The 20822-nt window shown below is 40.1% G+C and overlaps 1 protein-coding gene across 1 annotated transcript in view; it reads right to left on the reverse strand.

The window, feature by feature from the left end:
* LOC122658355 (suppressor of RPS4-RLD 1-like) overlaps positions 1-20822 on the reverse strand; it is a 55611-nt gene that overhangs the window by 16740 nt on the left and 18049 nt on the right. The window contains exons 10-14 of the mRNA XM_043853276.1: positions 12044-12114; positions 11894-11950; positions 9307-9415; positions 9102-9182; positions 530-616 (exon numbers count right to left, since the gene is read on the reverse strand). Coding sequence (XP_043709211.1) covers positions 530-616; positions 9102-9182; positions 9307-9415; positions 11894-11950; positions 12044-12114 — 405 coding nt within the window. The remainder of the gene's footprint in view (positions 1-529; positions 617-9101; positions 9183-9306; positions 9416-11893; positions 11951-12043; positions 12115-20822) is intronic.

The raw sequence follows: 20822 nt of genomic DNA on the forward strand, positions 1-20822 counted from the left end.
TCTCCATTGTAAGTTACAGAGTACTAAAAGCATAACTTTTATAAGAAAGAATACTTAGTTCTTTGTAAAATCTCCATTCCACAAGAACCAGTAATATTTAGTTCTTGTAAAATCTCCATTCTACAAGAACCAGCACCACTAGCGAAGCCATGCCTCCATGCTTGCCTCAATGGAAAACCACAATTTCTGCAAGTAGTTAACAACAAATTTGTAGCTCCAAGTCTGACTCTTGAGGCGTAACACTTCTTTTTAGGGTTAGTAGAGTTAACTCCGGTACAGAGAGAAAATGATCACCATCTCCTAAAGTAAGAGTTTTGATCTCTCCTGGACCGCTGGACGTCAAGGAAAATATCACACTATAAATCTCTTGGGCGTGCCTTTTTCAATTTGGCCTGAACTCAGTTTAGACCAAACAAGCAAGATAGGTTATTTGATTTCCAAAAACATTTGTCATTATTTAAAAAATGAAAGGACATCCACCCATGGGTCATTATATAAATTCTACTGTACTATTTCTACAACACATTACCTTAAAAAGGGGATCAATATCACCATCGATATCGAACCAGCAAAACTCCATATTGATCTTTGAAGCAGTGTACAGAGCAATTTCTTTCTGCAAGAGATTTTGTATAAAGTACAAGAAAAAGAACAGGTAAACGCTACCATCAATATTCAATGATCAAAGAATGAAATAAAAGAAGTAACAATGGCAAAAGGGCCAACTGACAAACTGATGACAATTATAGCATTGGAGTTACACAATGTGCATCAGGCTGCAAAACAGCTCAAGAAAAGTAATATCCAAAACCAGTAAAAGAAGCAAAAGGCTTCAGTAAGTATATCATTATAACGGCAGCTAAAGCATGTTTTAGACATGGGAACAGGTTTTCTGTGTGGGCAGTGGGCCTCCCAAATAGGTGTCTGTTGAAGACAGCGCTAGATGCCCTTAATTTATGATATCAAATCCAATAATCCATTGAAACCCCTCCTCCTACTTCCCGTATGAAACCTCCATTAAAGCTCTATGAAAACTCAACTAAATGAAAACCCCGGTGAAATCTTCAACCTTAAAACTATGAAACCATGAAAAACTCCGGCAAAATCACCGAAAAACTCTATGAAACATTAAACCGTAAAATCATGAGATCTGGACCTAAAATCTATAAGCATGAACCCTAAAGCGAAAATGGTTGCCAGAGAAATTGTTGGAAATTGAGATGCCGGTTTCTGGGGTGGAGGGGTTAACCATAGCAGTTGCAGGTTTGCCTGAATCCAATCACCAGAATTAGGCCACTGGAATCTGTCACTAGAGTTTTTTGTTGGAGGAGGAGAAATGTCAGATTAAATCAGACGGTTGTGGATTACCTGCTAAGAAATTGCATTCTGGGCATGCCACCAAATACATTTTTCCTTTACATGTGCATAAAGCAGAACTAGAATAAGCTGTTTAATGCAGTGTTAAGTTGGAAGGAAAAGGAATTGCAAAGCATATTCAAGCATTCATGGATGTAAAAGTGAGTGACTGAGTCTCATTGCCCCTTGCCAAGACAGCATGATGTAGATAGGTTCCTGGGCCAGAAATATAGCCGCAGGAACCTAAGGGGTCAGGTCCATGTTGCCACTAGTGGACCAGGCTCATAGGCCTTTGGGCCAACCCTCTGTGTCAGTGTTACTGGTTCAGTCAAAACCAGATCGTGGGGGCTAGATTTGCTGAGATTTTACTTCTCATCTTTATTTTAGTAGTTTCGATTTCTGAGTTTGTATCTCAGTTTTCTTATCGTACTAGTCCCACTATTGAGTTGTAAGGGACTTTCTATTTTGCTATTAGCAACATTCATTATACATGTAAGTATATAATTAAGAGTCCTCCCCGTGATTTATGAAGCATGAATTCTGGTTTTTACCAATGACTGTGTGAAGCAGTGAGCATGGTTTAAAGTACCAGTCTGTATCGTACCGTATCGGCCGATATGTATTGGTATCAGTCGGTGCCGATACGTATCTTTTAAAAAAAAAATAGTGTATCCTGTGATGAAGATACACTACCTTGGACTGACCCGAACCCAGTTGGGTATCCAGACGAAGATGAACCGGGTCCAGTTTGAGATTTTGGATCTCCTAGGATTTTAGGAATTTATGTTATTTGGGGAAATAATGTCTTTTAGTTTATTGTATTCTGTTTATTTTAGAAGTTAGCTACGTAGGGATATTTGGTTCCCAATTCTTCTTAGTTTCCTAGTTAGAGAGTTAGTCTTTATTTTTTGGAGTCTAATATATGATGTAATTCCCCATCGTTGGACAGATTTGAAGAACGAATTAAATTTATGAGTAGCCTGAGGGCTGTGTGCGTGTGCACTCTTCCCCCACCCCATTCTTCTTATGCAATTTCTTCTCTCTTCCCCCCTACAACTCTGATTTCTACCAAGTCCCCCTCTTCTCCTAACCGACCCTCCACCGTCCTGATTGGTATCATATTATATTAACGGATACGGCCCAATAGGCCGATACGATATTGATGAAATGGGTCCAAGGGTAATATTGTCTATATGGGTATTATTGTCTTTGTATCAGTTCTGGAAGGTTCCTCTTCCTATTATAAATAAAGAGGATGTGAGCACATTGTTCACAAGCCAGTATTCACAAAATTCCACATGACATCAGAGCGGGAATCCATCCGGGATTCCTGGAAATAATTTTTTCTTTTTCCGGTTCTCCTCTCCCTTTCTCTCTTGCGATTGTGACCTAGCCCCACCACCACCGCCGACCGCCACCCACCTTCAGCCTCACCCCCACCCTTCTTTCGCCTTCTTCCACCCCCAGCTACCCTCGGCCACCACCCAGGCCTTCCACCCCCCTTCCACCACCTCCTTTCCGCCTTCCCAAGGTCCTCCCGAGAACCTCTCTTCCTCACGGGAGGGTTTCCCCACCACCTGCTGCTTCTGCCCCCCTTTTCTCACCCTTAGTGGTGAGTTAACTCCCACCAAGGGGTGTTATTGGTCCCTATGATTTAAAAATCCCCTTTGCAATTTTTTTTCCTTCCCCGGTGATTTTTTTTTTGGTACAGAAGCCATGTCAAGAGACTCCGACCTTACCACTGCATCCTCCGGACACGAAGGCGCGACTCAGCGCGATTTTCTTTCGTTCCCTACTAGCTCCATTAAATTGAATGGAAGAAATTACCTGATATGGTCTCGCTCCTGCCTTTTCGCTATCGGTTCTCGTGGTCTCTCTAGCTATATCACAGGAACGGTAGCCAAGTCGTCTGATGCTGGTTCTGCATAGGACAAGTGGGTGACTTTCAATTTTCTTGTCATGTCCTACCTTGTTAACTCTATGGAACAAGATATCGTCGGGCGTTATCTTCTCCTTGATACAGTTGTGAAGATTTGGAAAACAGCCAAGGATACTTATTCTCAGGTGGGCAATGTTGCCTCCCGTTATGAACTCTGCCAGAAAATTCTTACGACCAAACAATTGGAGTTGTCTCTTTCCCAGTATTATTCCAAGTTGTGTACCATGTGGCAACAACTGGATTTTTATGGGACCTTTACTGCTACTTGTGATGTGAACACTACTGCGTTTCAGAAGTGGGAAGAGGACTTGCGTGTCTTTGATTTTCTTGTCGGGCTAAATATTGAATTTGATCAAATCCTGGCAACAAAGCTTAATCGTGATCCTCTTCCTATTCTTGAACAAGCTTATGCCATTGTTGCTGCTGAAGACAATCACCGGACAGCTATGGTTCATCCTGTTACCCAAGAAAGATCTGCTCTTCTATCTGGCTCACAGACCACTTCTAGGGGTAATACTTCTCGCGGTGTTGGGAATGATTGTATGAGCAGTGATCGCTCTCCGGTCAAATGTGATTACTGTGGTAAGGAACGACATAAAAAGGACTAATGTTGGAAGCTTCATGGGCGTCTTGCAAATACTCATGAGCATGGCCCAAATCGTTCTACCATGGCCAGGGCCAACCAGGCATCCTCTGACGATCAATTTGCCGATCAGACCGGGCCTCTTTCCCAGGAGGAGATGTAGCACCTTCACACTTTGATGACTAGGCTGGACCCTACTGCTTCCTCTTCCACATCTACGGCTCCTTCAGCCATTTCCTTACCCGAAAATTCTGGTTCAGGTATTTCCTTTAATGGTAATTGCTCCTCTGTCAATTTCACCTCTTGGGTAATTGACTCCGGTGCAACGGATCACATGACAGGTTCTCCTTCAATTTTGTTTGAAATACTCTCCTTTACCTGATAATACCAAAGTTCGCGTTGTTGATGGTTCTCTTTCCTCCATCTCTAGGAAGGGGATTGTGCAGTGTTTGCCATCTATGCGTCTTTCCTATGTTTTACATGTCCCCAAATTTTCTACTAATTTCTTGTCTATTAGTAGCCTCACCAGGGACTTAAACTGCAAAGTAACCTTTTTTCCTACTCATTGTTTATTTCAGGACTTGGACATGGGTCGTATGATTGGTAGTGGTAAGGTGGTTAGTGGTCTTTATGTGCTTGATAGTTCATCTCCAGAAAAATCTGCTTTGGCTTCTCAGGCACCAAAAACTGGCTCTTTGGACTCTGCCCTTGCTGAACTCAATAAATGGCATCGTCGTCTTGGCCATCCGTCTATTGGCGTGCTTTCTACTTTATTTTCTAGTTTGATTAAACGTTGTAAGCCCAATAATTTTACTTCTGATGCTTGCATTTTGCAAAGCAAAGTAGAATTTATCCAATTTCTAACAAAAGAAGTGTAATTCCTTTTGGTTTAATTCATTCGGACGTTTGGGGGCCTACTCGGTGTGTGTCAACTTTTGGGTACCGGTGGTTTGTTACTTTCATAGATTGCTTTAGTAAAACAACCTGGGTTTACTTGATGCATTAGAAAAGTGATATGTTTACTTGCTTCCAACTATTTCACAAGATGGTTTAGACTCATTTGATGCTCGTGTGAAGATTTTTCATACAGACAATGGGAAGAAGTACATGGATAGTTGCTTTCGCAGTTACTTCGACTCTCATGGAATTATACATCAAACCTCGTGTGTTGACACACCAGCTCAAAATGGTGTTGCGGAGCAAAAGAACCGACACCTGTTGGAGGTTGCTCGGTCTCCCATGTTTACAATGAGTGTCCCTCCACGGTTTTGGGGGGATGTTGTCCTTGCTGCCTCCTATCTCATTAATCGGCTGCTTACACGAGTTTTGGATGTTTGTTGTCCTCTTGAAGTGTTTTTGGGAAACTCCTCTTTTGTTGTACCTCCAAAGGTGTTTGGGTGTGTTGTCTTTGCCCGAAATCATCACCCTATTGATAAACTTGATCCTAAAGGGTTACAGTGTGTCTTCTTGGGATATTCCGCCACTCAGAAGGGATACAAGTGCTATCACCCTCCTACACGGAGACTGTTGGTCACTATGGATGTTGTCTTCCATGAGTCTAAGGCATATTTTTTACCCACTACACCTCTTCAGGGGGAGCCTAGGAGTGAAGCGGTGTCTCCTCTTATTGAGCCGCTGGAAGTAGATGTTCCCATTGTTGAAGAACCATCTACAGAAATAGAACTCCAAACAGGGATCAATGGGCAGGAACAAGAACAGCCCCTAATCCAAGGAGAATTTGAGCAGCCTCTAGTTCAGGGGGCGACTGGAAAATATGGAAGCTTCAAGGAGACATTCTCCAAAGGAACATGGCACAAAAGGACTACCACCATTGAACCTGCTTCATCTCTATTCTCTACTACCTGCTCCAAGTTCTACTCCTGGTAAGCCTGTCATGATCTTAGTCTTGATTTACCTGTTGCTATCCGGAAACCTAAAAGGAGTTGCACTCAACATCCCATCTCTAATTTTGTGTCATATGAATCTTTATACCCTTCCTTTCATGCATTTGTCTCCTCTCTGTCCTCTGTTTCTATTCCTACTCTTGGCAGGAGGCAATTGCCGAATAGAAGTGGAGAAAAACAATGGATGAGGAAATGTGTGCTCTGGGAAAGAATAAAACCTGGGAATTGACATCTCTCCCACCTGGAAAAAAAACCGGGGTCTGCGCCATTAAACACAAGGCATATGGGTCTGTTAAAAGGTATAATATACCCCAGATTGGTTGCAAAAGGGTTTACCCAAACCCATGGCATTGTTTATCTAGAGAAGTTTGCCCCAGTTGCGAAGATGAACACAGTCAGAGTGATAATCTCCTATGCGGTCAACCAAGGTTTGGAACTTCAACAACTAGTTGTAAAGAATGCCTTCCTCCATGGAGATTTAGAAGAGGAAGTTTACATGGAAATTCCACCTGGGTTTGCTATTTCAAAGACCAAAGGGAAAGTCTGTCATTTGAAGAAAGCATTGTATGACTTGAAGCAATCACCAAGAGCTTGGTTTGGGAGATTTTACAAAGCCATGGTGTCAAATGGCTATGAGCAGAGTAACGTTGACCACACTTCATTTATACAGAAGGTGGGGCAGCACATCACTGTGTTGATAGTTTATGTTGATGATGTAGTAGTCACTGGAACTGGAAGTGAAAAGGTTGAAAAATTATCTGGGAACGTGAAAGATCTAGGGAGACGTAGATATTTCTTGGGAATTGAAGCTGCCCATTCAGCTTGTGGCTTCTCTCTGTCCCAACGAAAATATACCCTTGATTTTCTAGGTGAAACGGGAATGCTAGGGAGTAAACCTACAGATACACCACTGGAGCCAATTACACATCTGAAGAGCAAGGAAGGAGATCCGGTTGACAAAGGCAATTACCAAAGGTTAGTTGGTCGCTTGATATACTTATCTCACACCCGACCAGATATAGCCTTTGTCGTGAGCTTGGTAAGTCAATACGTGCATGATCCTTACTCTTTACATTTGGAGGCTGCCTACAGAATTTTGAGACACTTGAAGTCCTCTCCAGGAAAGGGAATTTTATACTCACCTCACAATCATACTTGAGTAGAAGCATATACTGATGCTGATTGGGCTGGTTGCCCTGATGACAGGAGGTCTACATCAGGTTATTGTACCTTTGTTGGAGGTAACTTAGTCACTTGGAGAAGCAAGAAACAGTCTGTTGTTGCTCGGTCAAGTGCAGAAGCTGAGTATAGGGCTATAGCACATGGAGTTTGTGAGCTACTTTGGCTACAAAGTCTTCTACAGGACTTATATGTTCCAGTGGATCTTCCCATGCATCTCTATTGTGACAGTAAATCTGCCATTAGCATTGCACACAACCCAGTCCAACATTACCGCACCAAGCATGTGGAGATTGATAGGCACTTCATCAAGGAGAAGCTTGAGCAAGGAGTTGTGTGTGTCCCGTTTGTTCAGTCCAGTGATCAGTTAGCTGATGTTCTCACTAAAGGTCTTTGTCATAAGTTATTTTCTTCTGTAATTAGCAAGTTGGGCATGCTTAAAAAGTTGACATACATGCACCAACTTGAGGGGGAGTGTTGTAATGGGTACAAGGGTAACCGGGACTCTCAAAACTTGCCTTTAACCAAGTTTTTTCAAAAAATTGGAGTTGCAGGTTCTAATCTACACTCAAAAACGATTTACGAGGTGCTACAAAAACTTAGTTTGCATCATTCAACAATCTGAGATCAGAGATTGAAGGAGATTTCATAGAAAAATGTAGGTTTCAGAAAACCTTGATCTTTGTGTTTAATCATGGTTTTTAATCCTATTTTTTGCTATAACTCAATAGAGTTAGGTAAAACTAAGTTAGCTGATGCATCAAACTTGATCATTTGCAAGGACAGTCTTCATGGTAATAGATTATTACAATATGTAAGACACCTCATCTTTTACAACATTTTCAATTTAAGGCACTTGTCTCGTTATACGTTGTTCTCCATTTTAGTGTTTATGCATGATACATGTTATATATTGCTTATTTATATTGTTTTTTTCTCCAAAAGTGTATTTCCATGTGTATCTTGACTATTTCCATGCGTATTTTTAGCGTATCATGCGTATCTCCTTACAATATGATACATCTCTTAAAATCATCCTTCCGATACGATACCCGATACTGATACTTTAAACCTTGGAGGTGAGAAGCCTAGGTGAGAGAGAGAGAGAGAGAAAGAAAGAGACTGAAAGCCTTATCCTATCTTCTTCTTCTGTTTCCTACCAATCGATATCCTTGTTTCTATTTTCTGTTCCGTGACATTCAAAACATCTGAGAGATCTTCAAGCCCTGCTGTTGCTGCCGGAATTATTGTTTGGCTATTTGAAGAGTGCGTTGTTGCTGTTTCATCAGTTGCTGGCAGAAAAAGGCAAGAATATACCCTGCGGTTCAACTTCTCTGGTGTTTTTGTTGAAGCCTTCAAGACCTCAAAACTGCAGATCCATCCATCAATCGAAACTGATATTTTGACAGTCAAATATACTCCTTGTAGCCTTCCTTTCGATGGTAATCTGAGGCTGATCCATTGGCTAGGTTTGTAATACCAGTGAGTTACTAATTCTGGATTTTAGTTTCTAATTTGAGAAATCCTTTATAACTTAACATCTAACCAATGAAATAGGCTAAGATTTTGGAAACTTAACCCTACCTAAGATTATACCTTCAACTGGAGAATAATCCCCATCTAAAGTGTTGGTTTCTAATTCTGGTACTCAGTCAGTTTCTGGTTATTTGCACGCTTTTATCCTGCGATAGACCAAAACTTGTGTGGGTTGTTTCTCATGGTCAGGTCTCCTTCTTAGTTACTGTTATGTGCTGTTGGAAGTCCTAAGAGTTGTGATGAACTCTGTCGGGTATTCTATTATTCCTGTTCTGGACATTGGTGAAACACTAACCTTTTGTAGTGTTGAGTGATCCTATTGGGGCCATATTCATAGTTGCATTGTTGTGAATTAGTCCAACATTACGGTAGGGACAGGAAGATGTCATTGAACTGCTACAAGGTAATGATACACCCAGAATAAACCAAATAACTGGAAGACTTCGTTTGTACAGCAGCTGTATCTTTTCTAGGGGGCTCTTCTACAGTGTGGCCTGACCTTTTGTACATCCTTTCCTGGGTAGCTCCTCATTCTTAGTAAAACCTCCAACTTTCCACGCACACACACAAACACACAAAAGGAATCCCATTTCAAATCACAGACCTGATAATACGCCAGACATTGAAGCACAAATTTTTCCATGGATTCTTGATCCAAACTCAAAAGAGCATCATAGTCTTTGACCTGTAACCATGGGATCTAATTTAAGAAACAAGCAAATGGAGCAAAAGGTTTTATGAAGACAAAGGAAAAGTAAAGAGGTAAGGAAAAAATAAAGAGAGAAAAGAAAAGGAAGAGCATCCAATACCGCATTCCTATATTCTCCAATTGCATGGTAACAGGAAGCTCGCAGGTACAAACACTCAATGTTCGAGCTCTCAATACTCAACCCAACAGATAAATCTTTGATAGCATTCCTGCAAGATTTAACTTGGCCAACTAACAGTGAGAATATTGAGCTGATAGTGGAAAGCAGACAGAATATCTCAACCAGAATAAAAGCCTATGCATGATCTGGCATCGCTTCCCTCATATTTTTAGTGGATGAGGGGGAGGAACCATTTATTAATAATTCTTCCCATTTTTTTATCATTCTTCTCTTCAGAACCAAACAGAAGCAATACAAAGAATTAGTAGAGATTACAGTTAAGGAGAGTTCCCCTTGCCTTTAATGCATTTCCTCTAAATCACCCAAAACATTCTTATGAATGAGATGTTTATTGTTGATTAATTAGATAAATCAAACATCTGCTGGTTCCATTAAAAAGCCTCACATGATACGGTTTGAATGGGGTTATGAAAGGGGCTTGTGGGGCTCATTTAGCTCATTCTTTTGAGAACCAAATTGGAGAAACTGTAAGGAGAGAACAGATGAGGAGAAGAGATAGAAAGAGAGATTATGAGCTTTGAATCCACTCACCTACCATCATCAATGACATTGAAGCAACATTAAAGGAGTTGAATGGTAGTTGAAGCATATCATTGAAGACTTGGTGAAGCTTCCTTGCAAAGAGAGAGAAGAAAGAAAGAAAGAAGGGTCCCATAAGCTTGTGTTCACTTGAAGATTCAAGTTTCTCACTTCATTGGGCTAGTTGATAACAATTGTTGTGGAACCTGGGTTTGCTTTGATAACAATTGTTGTGGAACCTGGGTCACAAAAACCCTATTGGGTTCGCTTATGGGGCCATGGGCCCACCCAATTATCACATGGCTCAACAATTGAAAAGAATAGCAAAATTATAAATAACCAGGATATTAGAGAGGCACTTGTTTGCAAAAGAAGAGGGGATAAAATGAATTACTATTTATTGGGGAGGGATAGACTTGGAACGAACCCAAACTATAGGACAAAACTGGATTAAGTAAAGAAGGAGCGGTAATAGGGGAAATGGACCTTTTAAAGATAACAACATAGGGGGTTGGAGGTTGTCTTCAACCTCCCAGCTCTGAACCAAATCAGAAAATCAGCGGAAGAAAAGTTCAGTTCGAATGAAAAGAGTTCCCTCGCAAGAAACCCAATCGAGCTGGAATCTGGGGCTTGAATCGCAACTATGGGACCTCTGAAACCAGGTATTAACCAACTCAAATATCTGCTCTAATATCAGAAGAGAATCTGTGCAATAGTCACTAGAAGTAAATTGCCAAGTTCAGAACTGAACTCGACGTATACTCACAACAGAAGTCACATTCAGACCTGAGCTTCCTAGGCTTGAGTCGCCTTATAGTGATGATCCGATGCCCAAAATATGAGGGGAAAATAAGAAGACATGAGAGAGGTCAGTTAGCTATAGTGAATGGCTGTTAGGTCGCTCAGAACAGGGTAATGATATCAATAGCAGTAGAATAGAAACAAAAGGGAGACTGAAAGAAGAAAGATAAGACAGCAAGGAAGATGGAAAGAGAAGAGAGAAGGAGAGAGATCGAACAGAAGAAGAAAAAAGTGGGGGGGGGAGAGGAAGTTCGCACACTCACTGGCAACCGAGGCACTCAAACAAATTCAAATCATTTCATTATCTTCAATCAGCTCCACAATAGGGATTACAAGCATATTTGAAGAGAAATAAAAGACTCCTAAAAATAAAAACTATCAACTAAGAAACAAACTCAATAGGGAAATTAAAGCAATTAGGAAACTTGAAATCCTACGTATATAACTCTAACTTAAAGGGAATAGGTTTCTCTCTCACTTGAAGACAGGGATTTGATATCTCACTAAATAATAGAATTTTCAAAGAACCACAAATTATAAATTAACAAAATCCTAAAATATCCTTCAACACCAATACCAGAATTTGGACCCAAACCTCAGTCTGGGTACACTGGAAACAGCCTCTCTGTGAAAGCAGGGGTAAGGCTGCGTACATTATGACCCACCCCAGGCCCCGCAGTGATGGGAACCTCATGCACTGGGTACGCCCTTTTTTTTCTTGGTCTGGGTTCCCAAACGCCAAACCGGTTTGGCCCGGTCCAAGGAAATGCTCCTGCATCAAAGTTGCATGCAATATCGAACTTTTTACCCTTGGTTAAGGTTATTCAGTTGCTTTTCCAACAAACCCAATACCTTGTGAATTTGATAGGGTTTGTGAAAGTTGAAGATAAAATACGATAGTGGTATCAGCATGTGACAATTTTTTTCAAAGTCTCATCAATGAAGATTCGTTGTATATTATTGCCAATCAAATGTCCACATTTATCCATGATAAGTATCTTAAGTAGGCATTGCAATAAAATAATACTAATATTTTGAACTTCTCCTGTAGTATAAACTATAATGTAGACTAAACCAAGATAAAAATGATCCACAATACTCAAATCAACTCAACTCAGCCTTATCCCAACTAAATGGAGTCTGCTATAAAAATGAACTACAATGAAAAAAAACATAAATAAATGACCTGTGCTCTCCCATCCCATGACGCAGTAACCCACGCAAATGATATGCTTTGGTGAACCTACACATCATATGCCATAAGGCCCATAAAAACAATCAAGTAAATGTAAGGGAAAATCCAAACTAACAAACCAGACCAGTCCAGCAAAACTACCTCACATCAATTTGTAAGACTTGTTGAAGGCATTCCAAAGCCTTCACTGGATTTGCCAAATCTTGATAAAACTGCCACATTATGCACATATCAATGCCATTAACTGGAAAGGGAAAATCTTGTTGTAACCAAGGTTGGTGAAAAAAAAGTCATAACATTACTTTTTTGCCCTTTTAGTATAACACCCTTTTTTTATCAACGAGGAAAAATCCTGTCATTTCACATGCTTACACAAAAAATTGCAGCTTTTAATAATGACATAATCACAAGTCACTTCAAATTATTGTGAAAACCTTTTTTACCCCTATATTAAATAAATTTTAGGAATAAGACAAGGGGCAATCAAAAAAAGGTTACAACTTCTCACTTCACCGCTTTGGTGACAACAAGAAGCACCCAACTAGAAATGTCCACTTTCGTTTCTAAAATATAATTCAAATCCAAAGCATAGAATAAGTATACAAACTAATACAATAATACCCACAGTAGTACATTCTTTGTAATTTGACATTGCACAGATAAGTGGTTATTCATGTATCCATATGGCCGATGACTTTACGACTTGAGAAAGCAAAAGTTATAGTATAATTCCTTCCTATATGGAGTGTTCAACTTCAACAACAGACCAATTAACAGAACCTACATGGAGCAGCACAATGATAAACCAATTAAAACATCAGAGAGTAAATGTTAACCTTTCCATTTCTGTATGCTATTCACAAACAGTGTTGTCCATAAGAAACATATTTCATTGATTTCATGATTCAACTATATAGCAAGGTTCTAAAACTCGGGTCTCAGTACCAACTCGACCCTTGGAAAATCAAGTCAAGTCGAGATCTCGCCGAGATCTGGCCGAGTTGGTGCATTTTTTTTTTTCGACTCGAAGCCTCAACTCGGCGGGTTTTAGACCTAGTTTGGGTCTGAAACTTGGTATTCAGCCTATTTTAGGCCATTTAAACACAATGGCACTATCAGATTTTGCAAAAACAAAGTCCAAATAGGAGTTTTAATTCGGACCATAGGTTGGTAGGCGATGATGTACTAAAATACCCTACTCTACACATAATTTAGTAATAGAAAGCAAGCAAAACATTCAATTAACAGCTAAACAACTTAAATAAGAATTAGAAATGTTAAAGTGATACATCAAACTGTTTAACAGTGTTACAACTATCATCACATAAAATGACTTTGAATCAAGTATTCAGTCCCCGCTAGTGTCACATAGTCTTCCCATGACATAGTGTTGCTGCAATGTTGCATATAGTGCTCCATAGCAAGCATATAAGAGTTCTGTCGAGTTAGGTAAGTAAATACATAGTAGATGAGTCATTTCCATGGGTCAACCCGAGATCTCGCCGAGATATGTCGAGTTCTGTTGAGTTAAGTAAGTAAATACATAGTAGAAGGGTCATTTCCATGGTCAACCCAAGATCTCGACCCGAGATCCTCGGCGAGATATTGCACTTTTATGTACCGTACGCCATCTCGTCTCGATTTCTCAGAACAGCGAGTCGAGACGAGCCGAGACGAGTTTTAGAACTATGCTATATAGATATTGCAAAGGTGTCAATGTCATACAAAACTCTAGCAATCATTTCTGAAGTCATCTACCTCCCTATATATATTGATTACTTAACACCATAGGACGGCATTTTACAATACACCGTGGATTAAGATAGCCCAATAAAATGAAGTCTATTGGACAAATAGAACGCAAACAGCTGGCATGTTGACTATGGTCTTAGTACGACAACCAAAACATATTTTCCATATGACCCAGCTATACATAGCTGAAAAGGTGGTTGATCTACGTAACAGCCAAATTCTATTTTGAAGGGACAAATTCTAGATTACTGTTCTCTACTATTTTCATTACTACTCTTTTGTATCAGTTCCAAAGAAATTTCTTGACAAGAAGAAGAGAAACAAGGAAACACAATTCATAGTGTTCATTTGTTATGATTCCTTCAGTTGAATACTTTCTTCTCTCTTTTCTTTTATATTCAGTACATATATTATAATATGTATGTCCTCTCAGACCCTGCACGAGCAGGACCCTCGTGCACTAGGATGCTCTTTTTTTACATATATTATAATATATGAAAATGCTTCTGATAATATCCACCTACAAGCACTACATGTTATCTTTGGTCTTAGAAGTCTTCTCCAGAAGTATCCAATCAAAGATAGACCAGCAGCTCCCCTTCCGAACTGCAATGCTCTCCGTATTTCCATCTGGCCTTCACGGACAACCTCATCTTCTCTAAAGGCAACCATTCCTCAGTGTAGGCTTTTATGACCTGCTTGCGGTCCTTTGGAGATATGTCTGGCCTGCGTGTCAACCACCAGAAATCCCTTTTATTCTTGGTCGGTGTCTCCGAGGTTGAAAAGATCAGCCAACCACTCCTCAGTGTAGGCTTTTATGACATGCTTGCATTCCTTTGAAGGTATGTCTGGTCTGCATGTCAACCACCGAAAAATCCCTTTCATTCTTGGCCAGTGTCTCTGAGGTTGAAAACCTCAGTCTAAAGGGCGTAACTGGTTTTCCTTAGGCTGTCTTCTGGTAAAGTACCTTAGCCCGCCCTTGATCCCTTTCAAGCTGTCATCTGACCACTGCTCTCCCATCATGGATCTTATGTGCAAGAGGCTCCAATTATGGAAGGGCAAGCTCCTCTCGTATGTTGGTCGGTTCGAATTGATCAGATCTGTGCTCCAGTCCTCCTACATTTATTGGCCAGGTATATCCAGGCTTCCCCATTCCACCATCAAGAAGCTAGAGTCCTTGATGTGTGCCTTCCTCTGGAAAGGCTCTGACACTTCCAAATTTCTTCACCCTATTAGTTGGGCTTCGGTTTGTCCCCAAAGATGAAGGGGGTCTTGGTCTGAGAATAACAAAAGATGTTACCATCTCTGGCATTCTTAAGCTGACTTGGAAGCCAGCTGCCAAAAAGGAGAGCATTTGGGCCATCGGAATGATTCCATCTGGACTGCCCCTTCTATAGATGCTTCCTTGGTATGTTGAAAAATATTGAAATTCAGGCACCTTGCCTCTGGTGTCATTGAATCCCTTATTGACGATAGAGCAGACACTCGTCTTTGGTTGGACCACTGGCATCCCCCTTGGGATTCTCATCCACTCAGTCGGCGACAGATCCAGATATAGCTCTGGCTATGGCAGGTTGGCACCTTCATAACAATTGTTGAACCCCTTGGCCTTCTTCCTCCCCCTTCTTGCTCTCCCCTCCCTATTATTTTCTTCTTCTTTTATCCTTTAAGCTTCGTACTTCAATCCTGTTAACAAATGTTTCCCTACCCTTTTTACTGTTTTTCTTTACATTTTGTTATTGCTAATCACCTAACATGCTAGTACACTGCCATCAGTTCACACTTCTTAGTTCATTTATATTGAATGTTTGCTGATTCCATATGTTAGTTGAATGGTCAAATCATTAACAAGGCACACATCATTTTAGAATATTGAAAGTCCATGCCATAGTTCAAAATCTAGGCGAGATCTCGGAAAACTCGAGCTTCTCGAGACGAGTTATTATACGAAACAAAAAAAAAATGTAAAAACTCGAAAAACTCAACCGAGATTTCAAATATTTCGAGAATCTCGGAGAAATCTCTGTGAAATCTCGAATATTTCGAGATTTCACCTCCTCAGTACTCGGAGTCAATATTATGTGCATAATTTACTTGTTTTACTTGCCAATTATGTCTCATATCATTCAAACAAAGTGTAATAGGCAATATTACATTAAGGGTTCGGCCTTTACTACCAACCAAGGGTGCAAATCCAAAACACCAAATTGGGTGTTTTTTTTTTCAATTTGAACCATTAAATATGTTTATTAAGCCTAAAACAAGCTTACCTTAAAGTTTTGGAGCCAACTATGGCCATATGCCCACCGAAACATAATTCCGAAACATTTAAAAAAAAAAAAAAAAACATTAGTCTCGCCGAGATCTCGGAAAACTCGGCCTGGTCGAGACCGAGTTTTAGAACCTTGGTCCATGCATTCAATTTGATATCTTGCTGCCCATACTTCCCTACCCCCTCTCCCCATGTTCCCAATTGGTGCTCTGTTAAGTTGATTGCATTCAGCTGGGACTATATGTCTATATTGCTCATTGTTACTCTAATTCTATGTTTTAGTCTCTATGTTCATCATGTATGCTGCTGCCATTCCCTGACTTTAGTCCACCTTTAGGGTTTGAATAGTCTTGCATAGCCTATCCTAACCAGCCTAGTTTCTAGGTAATCCCGTACATCATTACCACAAGGGCTTGTGTTTTAGGGAGCTTTCTGTATGAAGGCATTGTACAAGAAATGATCTACATTGGTGACTATAGTAGTATAGGTGATCTGCTTATTTCTTCTTTGACAGGACTCTTGCTTCTTCTATAAGAATCTTTCCCACGAATGCATTATGATGAGCCACTGAACTGTGGAAATGATAATACCTTGTTGTCAACCATTTCATGGTAGTTTTATAAGCTCCATAAGGCATTGTCTTGGTTTTTTGATAGGTCCCAACTTTGTCTTTCTATAGCAAAGCAGGTTTAGTTTTGACCACACAGAGAAGTTAAAGGTAGAAGATTAAATATGATATCCATTTGCTGCCAAGGTATGTGTTTTAATGATTAATTTTTTTGGGTGAACAAATATGTATTACCTTACCCCGGGGGGGGGGGGGGGAGGAAGAAGAAAGAATATACAAGGGAGAGGGGGGGGAGGGGAAAAAACAACAACCTACGCAGAGGTGGTAGAAAAAAGAGAGGGCAGGTCAAGGCCCCAGTACACGGCAATGTGCCTGTTCCTAGGGGTGTCCCTGACAGCGCGAAGAAGGGCACAGCTGAGCTTGGAAGAGACTCCAAATGAGATGGCTTTCCAAATCAGATCGAAGGATCAAGAGTTGGAAGTCCATCTCCTAAGGTTAATTTATTAGTATTTAATTGATTTTGTGGTTCATTGATATTATTATCGTACAATAATATAACATTTGCATTTGATTCAGAAAGGAATGGAATTCATGAATCTGAGAAACATGTGTTGACCACTATTCGAGGAACTCAAGGAAGTTGTGGGTGAAGATCATGCCATAGTAGAATGTTCTCAGTCGAACAAAGATTCTTTATGTCAACCAAAAGATAAGGGAATGACTTCTAAAGAATCAGGGCCATACATCCCTCTAGCGGACCACTTGGAGATTGGTGAGAAGGGTGGCACCCAAGTCCTGATGTCCACATCACAAGTGGGAGAGGGGAGTAGAGCTGGTTCATCAAATGATGTGCCGAGAGAGAGAAAGAGAGCAAAGGTAGCATTGGGTGATCAAATGTTTGTTGTTACTGCCTCCATAGAACGTTCGGCGACAGTGGTCCAGGAGCGGCATGGTTTCTTTACTTCCAAGCCATTGTTGGAAGCCATACAAGAAGTAGATGCATTTAATGAAGATAACACTGGACTACGTCTATGATTTCCTCATAACAAATGAACCTCAAGCAAAGGCATTTGTAGTTATGATTGTAGAGCAATGGAAGAGGTAGATCTTGAGGTTTCTTGATCAAGGCCATTGATGTGGTAAGACAAATACAAAACAGCAATTTGGACTTTTTAATTTTCCTAAATATGAGTGATATTGCCATGAAAGTGTTGTGTTGGGTATGTTCCGCGGTTGAACATGTTGTTAGACTGACTGAATTCTTGAATCTCCATTGCATTGCAAGCAGTAGTCGCCACAATAGACTTCATATGTGTTGACATCAACTCCCTCGTCATTGTTGATGCAACTGAAGAATGAAGCTGAGAAGAACGAGAAGAAGAGGAAACGGAAGAGTAAATTGACCCAAGTTGAACTTGTTTTAGAGACACGAGATGAGTGCAGCTTTAAGTGCTTGAATAGTAGGAGTATAACTGATCTAAATCAATAGGGATACACTTGTACGCCTTCAACTTCACAATATGACAGTCATGATAACATTGACTGATTGGGGATCCCTCATAGTAAATATATTACCTAGATGCCTAGTTCCTTCATATAAGATTATGATGCAAATGGGATTGTCTGAAATGCAATTACCAGGCTATATTGCTTATAAAGTTTTTATGGTTACTGGTCAGAAAACAGTGTTGTAGGTTGGGTCTCTATGTGGTATTACTTTAATAATCTGATAAAAACAGTCCAACACCTGAAAATTTTACCACGTAATAGAATTGATGTTTAAGTTTCAAATTGACCTTCTTACCTTAGTGCATAATGTATAGGATGAAGCGAATTACTTTGGAATATTCATTTTGGTGTACTTTTCTGTCTGGAACATTGTCCTTCTGGTTTATGCGTGCATCTTGTGCTTTACTGCCGTCCATGTTTCTTCTATTCTAGATTGTCATTTAAGGGCAGAATTCTAACAGGGTAAAGATTGGTTGCCCAAACCAACTATCTTATTCAAAATGGTATTGCTACCAGTTTGTTGGTTTAACTCCTGAAAGGAAATCTTTGACATTCCTCCTGCTGTTGAAGGTGTGATCGACAATTTTCCTATTTCATTCTGTGGGTGACATACTGACATGGAAAAAGCCAAAAGTTGAGGTTTATAAAAGTATCCATATGATTGCTAGACCTATGCAAGAAGAGGGAAGAAATGTGATTAGAATGATAGGAATACACAAGGTCAGGAGGTCTTTTATATTTTATATCAGATATCAATGGTGGATCTGTATAACTTTAATTCTTTAAATTTCAGATTTCAAAGTGGCTTTTTCGAATGTTAATTTAAATTTCAGATTTCAAAATGGTATAAATCCTCTTTTGGCGAGACCCCCTTTCCTCTCTTTTATTTCTTTTCCCTTTGTCTATCAAAAGCGTTGGATCTGTCACTATTGTATACTTCTGATGCTGTAAGAGCTGGACTAGGTAAGATTCTACAACTTTGTTTCAGAAAAGATGGTTCTGATGCTTTTTTTGTTAGAGTTCCAAGGCTCTCTAATTGCCCATGCATCTGCTAACACACGTGTGTGGGTATGTGTCTTAGCGAGGTAGCTCTGGTGTGTTTTTGAAACATTATTTCAAGGGTAATTTACACATACCACCCCTGAGGTTTGACGAAAGGATGATTTTACCCACCAGTTTTGGAAAATTCTGCGTACCCCCCTGAGGTTTGCAAACTGTAACAAATAAGCCCATTCCGTCAGTTCATGACTAACTGTGTTAAAATTTAGATTTGAACTGACGGAATTACCCTTGCAAAAAAAAAAAAAAAACCTGCAACCCATCTTCCCCAAAGATGAGTTGCAGGTTTTATACAGAACCTCTCCGACTTCCCTAAATTTTCTAACAACTTGTTTGCTCCATCTCCCTAACCCTCACCATTTCTAAATTCGCAAGCTTGGGCCCTCGTCGGAGGTTGGAATCGAGGAATGAAAGAAGAGGAGAAGGGTTTCAGGTGGACAAAGTTAGGGTTTTGGAGAGATGGGGATTTGGCAGAGAGGGTTCGAAGGATCTAAAAAGAGAGTGATCATAGGGTTCAATTTCTAATGACTTGGTTGGATCAAGCAGCCCTAGACACTAACTCGATTTCGTCATCTTGGTCTGAACAATGGGACCTAAATTAGATGGGTATCCTTCTACCGAATTCACCATTGAAAGTGAATTAAATGGGAAGTTGCAGGTGGGGCTGGAAGGTTAACCTCCCTTTCCATGGTTGTATCTAGATGGCAACCCATTTTCGAATCTCAAACTTCTCATGCCCTAACTCCAATCTTTCTGTGATATACTTCCTTGAAATATACTTCCTTGAAACCAGAACTGTTTTGTAGCTATCACCCCCGTTGATTTCTGGAGATTACTTATAATGGGTTTTGGAGCTATGGTGGCATGGATTCAAGAGATTCCTTGGTATTTTGGATGAGGGGGCTGCAACTTTCGAAAGAGAAATCACCTTCCCGTGCTCTGTTTCCATTGGGAGGTAGATGATGATCTATTTCAATATCTCACATGTACAATAATCCAAAAAAAATGGAGATGGCGGCAGGGGGAAAGATGGTTGCTGTGAGTAACTCAATTCAGTAGTAGAAGAGAAACCTGAAATTAGGATTTGAAAACGGAATCTGAAACTGGGGTTTTTGAAACCATACTTGCCATAGGACTCTAAGAAAACATTATCAAAATCAAATTTTGCAACCACAGAGATGTTCAGAACAGAAACTACGATGCTATGTATGGAACCAGATTTGAAACCCAGTGGCTCGTAGGGGAACCCGAGGATTTGGAGAAGGAGGAATCAATAGAAGGTTCTGAGATCTCCATCAGCAAAGAAAACGAAGGTACCCCCGATAGCTCCTCTTAGCAATTAGTATTAGAGATTCAATTAGGAGCAGAGAGCAACTCATCTTCCCCAAATCGATTTGGGGAAGATGAGTTGCAGGGTTTTTTTTTTTTTTTTTTTTTTTTGCAAGGGCAATTTTGCCATTTCACCCCATGTTTTTAACGGTGTTAGTCATAAAATGACGGAATGGGATTATTTATTACCGTTTGCAAACCTCAGGGGGCTATGCAGAATTTTCCAAAACTGGGGGGTAAAATCATCCTTTCGTCAAACCTCAGGGGTGGGATGTGTAAATTACCCTTATTTCAAATTCATCAAAATTTTGTGATATTCAACAAAAGTGTGTTCTCAGTATGGTTCACTAAAACTGAAATTTTATGCTTTGGGAGAAGTTCTGTTTTCTTTTGAATTTCAAATTGTTAATTTAAGTTTGTTTTATTTATTT

The sequence above is a fragment of the Telopea speciosissima genome, chromosome 4, assembly GCF_018873765.1.
Source record: "Telopea speciosissima isolate NSW1024214 ecotype Mountain lineage chromosome 4, Tspe_v1, whole genome shotgun sequence".
Classification (NCBI taxonomy): domain Eukaryota; kingdom Viridiplantae; phylum Streptophyta; class Magnoliopsida; order Proteales; family Proteaceae; genus Telopea; species Telopea speciosissima.